At 36.8% G+C, this 6,024-nt stretch overlaps 1 protein-coding gene across 1 annotated transcript; it reads right to left on the bottom strand.

Moving 5' to 3' along the window:
- Nucleotides 1–2,497: 2,497 nt before the first annotated feature.
- On the bottom strand, nucleotides 2,498–3,538 carry LOC117077987 (thyroid transcription factor 1-associated protein 26-like). Its single transcript, XM_033201522.1, has one exon. It carries the CDS (start codon nucleotides 3,521–3,523, stop codon nucleotides 2,879–2,881), a length of 645 nt encoding a protein of 214 aa, XP_033057413.1. The 5' UTR covers nucleotides 3,524–3,538; the 3' UTR covers nucleotides 2,498–2,878.
- Nucleotides 3,539–6,024: the final 2,486 nt, after the last annotated feature.

Below are 6,024 nucleotides of genomic sequence, written 5' to 3'. Positions count from 1 at the left end.
GGTTCAAGCGATTCTCCTGCCTCAGCCTCCCTAGTACCTGGGATTACAGGCATGTGCCACGACGCCTGGCTAATTTTGTATTTTTAGTAGAGACGAGGTTTCTCCATGTTGGTCAGACTGGTCTCGAACTCCTGACCTCAGATGATCCGTCTGCCTCAGCCTCCCAAAATGCTGGGATTACAGGCATGAGCCACTGCACCTGGCCCCATAATTTTAAAATACTTCTCTATAGTACAGATTATTTGCTTGGTTATTGGTTATATCTCACATACTCATTTTCTGCATTTGCAATTCTTCCATTTTGACAATTTCATTCACACAATTTTCTAACAAATTTATTAATGTTTTCTCTCACACTGATTGATTCCATATCATTTCTTCACCACTGTACTCTTTGTTTTTTGATCTCTTCTTTTTCTTTGTACAAGAAGAATCGACCTCTTTCTTCCTGTGAACATTTCTCTTCCTTATATTTTGCTCCATGTCTCTCTTTCTGAAACTCATCAGTTATTGAGTTTTACCAAATGATTTCCATCCAAAGGTGTTCCTATAGATATTAAGTTGTAAAACATTTGCACATTATTATTTCTTTTCAATGGGATAATCTTATACTTATTTTCCCTTTCATTTTTATTTCCCTTTTTATTTTTATTTTTGTTCTTTTTTTTCCTTTTGGTAGAGACAGAGTCTCACTCACTCTGTCACCCTATCTGGAGTGCAATAGTGCAATCATAGCTCACTATAGCCTCGAACTCTTGGGCTCTAGTGATTCTCTTGCCTTAGCCTCTGAAGTAGCTAGGACTATAAATGCCTCCACAATGCCCAACTACTTCTTGAAATTCTTTGTAGAGATGCAGTCTCGCTCTGTTGCCCTGGCTGGTCTTGAACTCCTGGCCTTAAGTGATTTTCGATATCCTAGAATACTGAAATTACAGGCATGAACCACCACACCTGATTTATTTATTTATTTATTTATTTATTTATTTATTATTTATTTATTTATATTTTAGAGAGAGGGTCTCACTCTGTCACCATGTCACCCAGGCTAGAGTGCAATGGGGGGATCAGAGCTCACAGGAACCTTGAACCTTCCACCTCACCACACCCGTACTATCTTTCTTTTTTAAAATATAGATTCATGTTTTCTAAAATAGTGGGATGATAAGTGGAGGAAAAAAGTATGCTACTTTGATAATGGCTTTTTCCACTTAGCAAAATGCCTCTGAGTGTCACTCAAGTTGTTCTGTGTGTCAATAGTCCATTCCATTTTAGTACTGAGTAGTATTCCACTCTATGGCTGTATCACAGTTTATTTATCCATTCATCCATGGAAGAACATTTGGGTTGTTTCCAGGTTTTGTAAAGCATGGATATAGCCTTTTTTGTGAGTATATTTTTATTTCTCCCTAGAATGGGACTTCTGGGTCATATGGTAAATATAGGTTTACTCTTTCCTGTAAAAGTAGATTGTAGTGTAGTTCTTGGAGGCAGAAAAAAGGGTTTCCTACCTCTCCTCCAGAAGCAAACAGATGCTGCTTTTACCCCTGTCCCAGAGGTCCTGGGGTTTAGATAATTAGCTGCCCCTCCCTGAGGGTATCTCTCTCTGTCTCCTGCCATCCACCCATTTTTTCACATTTGTACCCAATGGATGCCCAAGGAAAAGAGTCCCGTGAGTGAATTTGAATCTCTTGTGTTTGGGGATCCTAGTTCTTCTATACTCAGACTTTAGAAATTTATTAGAATTTCAGCTATAATTATTCTTAGCATACTTCTATGTTGGTCGTCACTCCTGTGCTCTGCCAAGGTGACCATTCATACATCTGGTCTGTTCTTAGATGTCGTGCTTTGGAACTTAATTCTCTTGATTTTTTTTTTTTTTTTTTTTTGCCATGTCAACTTTTTGAATGGTTCAAGAAAAGTTATAATTTTTAAAACATCTTCTCATCATTATAATTGATATGATGTTTTCTTTTGGCTTTCTACTTTTTAAATATAAGCAGAATTTGGGTCACCTATATTTTGAACTTTATGTAAATGAAGGGTATGCATGTTTTCTAAGTGAGTAGTCTGGCTGCCTTCATTCAACATTATATTTGTAAAATTTATTGTTAAATGTAACTATAGTTGTGTATTTTCACTGGTCTACATTATTTCATGGTATGACTATACCCAAATAATTCATGCAGTCTACTGTTGATAAATATGTAGCCTATTTTCAATTTAGAGCTATTCCAAGTAATGCTACAGCGAGCACTCTTGTACATGTTTTGATAAACATATGTACATATAACAGCTAGGTATCTTCCTAAGAAAGCAGTCATTGGATATGTATATTTTAGATTTAGTAGATAATGGTATACTATTTTCCAAAGAGGCTATAAAAATTTATACTTTTTACTAGATGTTTATGAAAATGTCTTTTGGTCCACATCCTTGGTAACACTTGCTACTGGCAATTTTAATGCAAATTTCTTTTTTTTTTTTTTCCTTATTTTTAAAAAATTTTATTTCATGTAAGTCTCATATGGTACAAAAGTATTACATGTTTGGACTTGTCTTACAAATAGGAGGTTCTTTCAGTTCTTCAGGCCAACCTTCCTTCAGAGGCAAATAAATAAGAAACATATGTAGAACATATTTAGAAAAATTTTTACCATAATAAAAATATGTGAACATTTTATATTTAGCATAGTTTAGCAATCCAGTTTATGTTGACAATTTAGTTCACTGCAGGGAGGCACTTGTCATAGAAGAACCTAACAGGCAGCAGATATTTTAACCTGTAAGAACAAAATGTTTAACTTTTTTCCTGTATTTTTTGAAGAAGGTACTCCATTTGTACATTCAAGTTTGGTTGGCCCTTTTTAGTCTTTTTGTTCTATATTTTAAATACTTCCATTTTCTTTTTTTTGTACCGCCTTTGGGCTTCTTCTCTCTCCTGTTTTCTCCTCTCGAATTCTTGTTTCTTAGCAGCACGGTTAGCTTGTACCTGTTCATATTCTTCTTGTGCTTTTTGATTCGATGTTTTCTTTTTATTTTTCTTTGGAATTGTAAAGTAGTTTACTGTTTTACTACATTGTTCCTCTGTCTGAGGCAGGTCAAAGCTACACTGATCTTCAAACAAAGCCTGGTCAATGCTACACTGTTCTTCAGGCAAAGGCTGGTGAACTTGTTCTGACAAAAGATGGTCAGTTTTTCTCGGTTGCTTCCTAAATCTTTCCTCTTCAGCTAAATAGAGATGTTTCAGATTATCTGGGTATCGATCTGTGAATTGAGATTCCAGTGACGTTTTAACCTTCTTTTCCTTCCGCAGCAATTTCTTGTAACTTTGCTGTATTCTCAGTTTTCTTCGAAAGGCAAAGCCTTGTCCCTCGCGAACGCTCCCCACGAAGGCTTGCGGATGGTTAGGCAGCCATGTCTTCTGTTTCACATTCTTATTCCTGTACTCGACCGCGGAAACCCCTTCACCATGCGCCTCAAAACCACCAGGCCGCCACGTCGCTGCCAGCCTCACCGGCGCCATTGCAGCCCACCAAATGCGTCCGCAAATTTCTTATTGAAGTATAGTATAATATACATTATAGAAAAGGGCAAATGTTAGATGTATATAATTTGAAGCATTTTTAATGAATGAACACAGACCTGTAACTACCACAAAGATCAAAACGTGGAACATTGCATTATCAGCAGTCACAGAAGCCCCATTTCTGTTTTATTACAGTGATTAACCATTCAGTAATAACCATTACTGTGACTTTTATTATTATAAATTAGTTATACTTGTTTTGTTCTTTAAAAACTAACTTTATTAAGGAATAATTTACATACAAAATAATTCACCCATTTTGTTTGTACAGTTCAAATTAATAATTTTTTAAAAGCCTACTAAGAAAACCCAGGCATAGATGGCTTCCATGGTAAACCTATTTAACATTTAAAGATAACTTAATACCAATTACAAATTTTTTCCCAGAGACTAGAAGAGAACACCTTGTTACACCCTCTGTAAGTCCAATTTTACCTTAATATCAAAGTTAGTGCAGGAAATTATCAAAAAAGAAAACTACAGACCAAAAGCTTTCTTAAATATAGCAATTAGGTAAAATAAATAAAAAGCATCTGAGAGAAAAAAGCAGTTAGGCAGTTAGGGTGGTTCCTGGTAAAACTCCTTTAAGCAGAGAAACAGTCTGGAAAATCAGGCTTCAGGCAGAAATAACGGAACTGGCACAGAGAGTTGGCCTAAAGACATGCCCATAGCTGCACCAAGAAGGGAACAAGGCCCAATATAGAAACACCTTTGTCCTTTGTATAACAAGTGGGTTTCCAGAAAATAGTCTCTTCTCCTTTTGTGGGCATGTATACAGTGAGCTCTGGTGGGTTCTGATGGGAAGTTTCCTTTTCTTTTTTGGACATGCTTTGGGCTGTGAGCTGAGCTTCTATTAATCATCACTTCAGCCCTGATTGGTTCTGGGTCAAGGTCCCGGGCCAAGCTTTCTGATTGATTGATCCTGGGCCAAGGTCCTGGAACAAGTTGTGTAATACTTTCTCCAAGATAGCTCACAGACCAGTCAGCATATTCCTTCCCTTTCCAGTCCATAAAAACCTCAGACCCAGCCTCATAGTTGGCAACCCATTCAGGACCCCTCTCCACTGTGGAGAACTTTCTTCTTTTGTTTATTAAACTTTCCCTCCAACCTCACCCTTGTGTCCACACTCTTTAATTCTTGGTTGTGAGACAAAGAACTCCAGGTGATACCTCATAATGCGAGACTGCTATACTGTGGTGCATTGGCCAGACTGTAACAGATCCATATTGGAAAGAAGAGATAAAACTTTTATTCATAAGCATATTAGAACTGATAAACAAGTTCAACTAGTTTGCAGGATACTGGTTCAGCATTTAAAAATCTATTGTATTTCTATAAACTATCAACAAACAGTTCAAAAGTAAAATTAAGAAAATAATCTGAGGCTGGGCACGGTGGCTCATGCCTGTAATCCCAGCATTTTGGAAGGCTGAGGTGGGTGGATTACATGAGGTCAAGAGCTCGAGACAAGCCTGGCCAACATGGTGAAACCCCGCCTCTACCAAAAATACAAAATTAGCCAGGCATGGTGGTGTATGCCTTTAATTCCAGGTACTTGGTAGGCAGAGGCAGGATAATTGCTTGAATTCAGGAGGCGGAAGTTGCAGTGAGCCAAGATCGCACCATTGCACTCCAGCCTGGGCGACAAGAGTGAAACTCCGTCAAAAAAAAAAAATAGAAAGAAAGAAAAAAAGAAAAAAGAAAGAAAAGAATTTGATCCACAACAACATCAACATATGTTGATCAATTCATATGTGGAAGTCCTAAACCTTAATGTGACTATATTTGGATACAGTACCTGCAAAGAGGTAAATAAGGTTAAATGGGTTTGTAAGGGTGGTGCCGTTATCCAATAGAATTATAGTCATGCATAGCTTAATGACAGGGATGCATTCTGAGAAATGTGTCATTAGGCAATTATGTTGTGGTGCAAACATCATAGAGTGTACTTACACAACACAACATGGCATAGACTACTACACTCCTAGGCTTTATGTATAGTCTGTTCTTGAATGTTGTGCTTTGAAACTTTATTCTCTTGATTTATTTGCAATGTCAACAATCTGAATGGTTTGTAGCCTATAGCTCTTATTCTACAAACCTGTATAGGATGTTATTGTACTGAATACTGGAAGCAATTGTAATACATTGGTAAGCATTTGTGCATCTAAATATATGAAAACATAGAAACGATGCAGTAAAAATAGAGTATAAAAGATTAAAAAATGATACACCTGTGTAAGGCACTAACCATGAATGGAGCTTGCAGGACTGGAAGTTGCTCTGGATGAATCAGTGAGTGGATGGTGAATGAATATAAAGGCCTAGGGCATTATTTTACACTATCATAGACTTTATAAACATTGTACACTTGGGCTACAGTACATTTATAAAAATATTTTTCTTTCATTAATAGTAAACTTAGAGTAACTATTTT

Source organism: Trachypithecus francoisi, unplaced genomic scaffold (assembly GCF_009764315.1).
Source record: "Trachypithecus francoisi isolate TF-2019V2 unplaced genomic scaffold, Tfra_2.0 Lachesis_group6, whole genome shotgun sequence".
Lineage (NCBI taxonomy): Eukaryota > Metazoa > Chordata > Mammalia > Primates > Cercopithecidae > Trachypithecus > Trachypithecus francoisi.
This window is presented reverse-complemented; position numbering and strand designations above follow the sequence as displayed.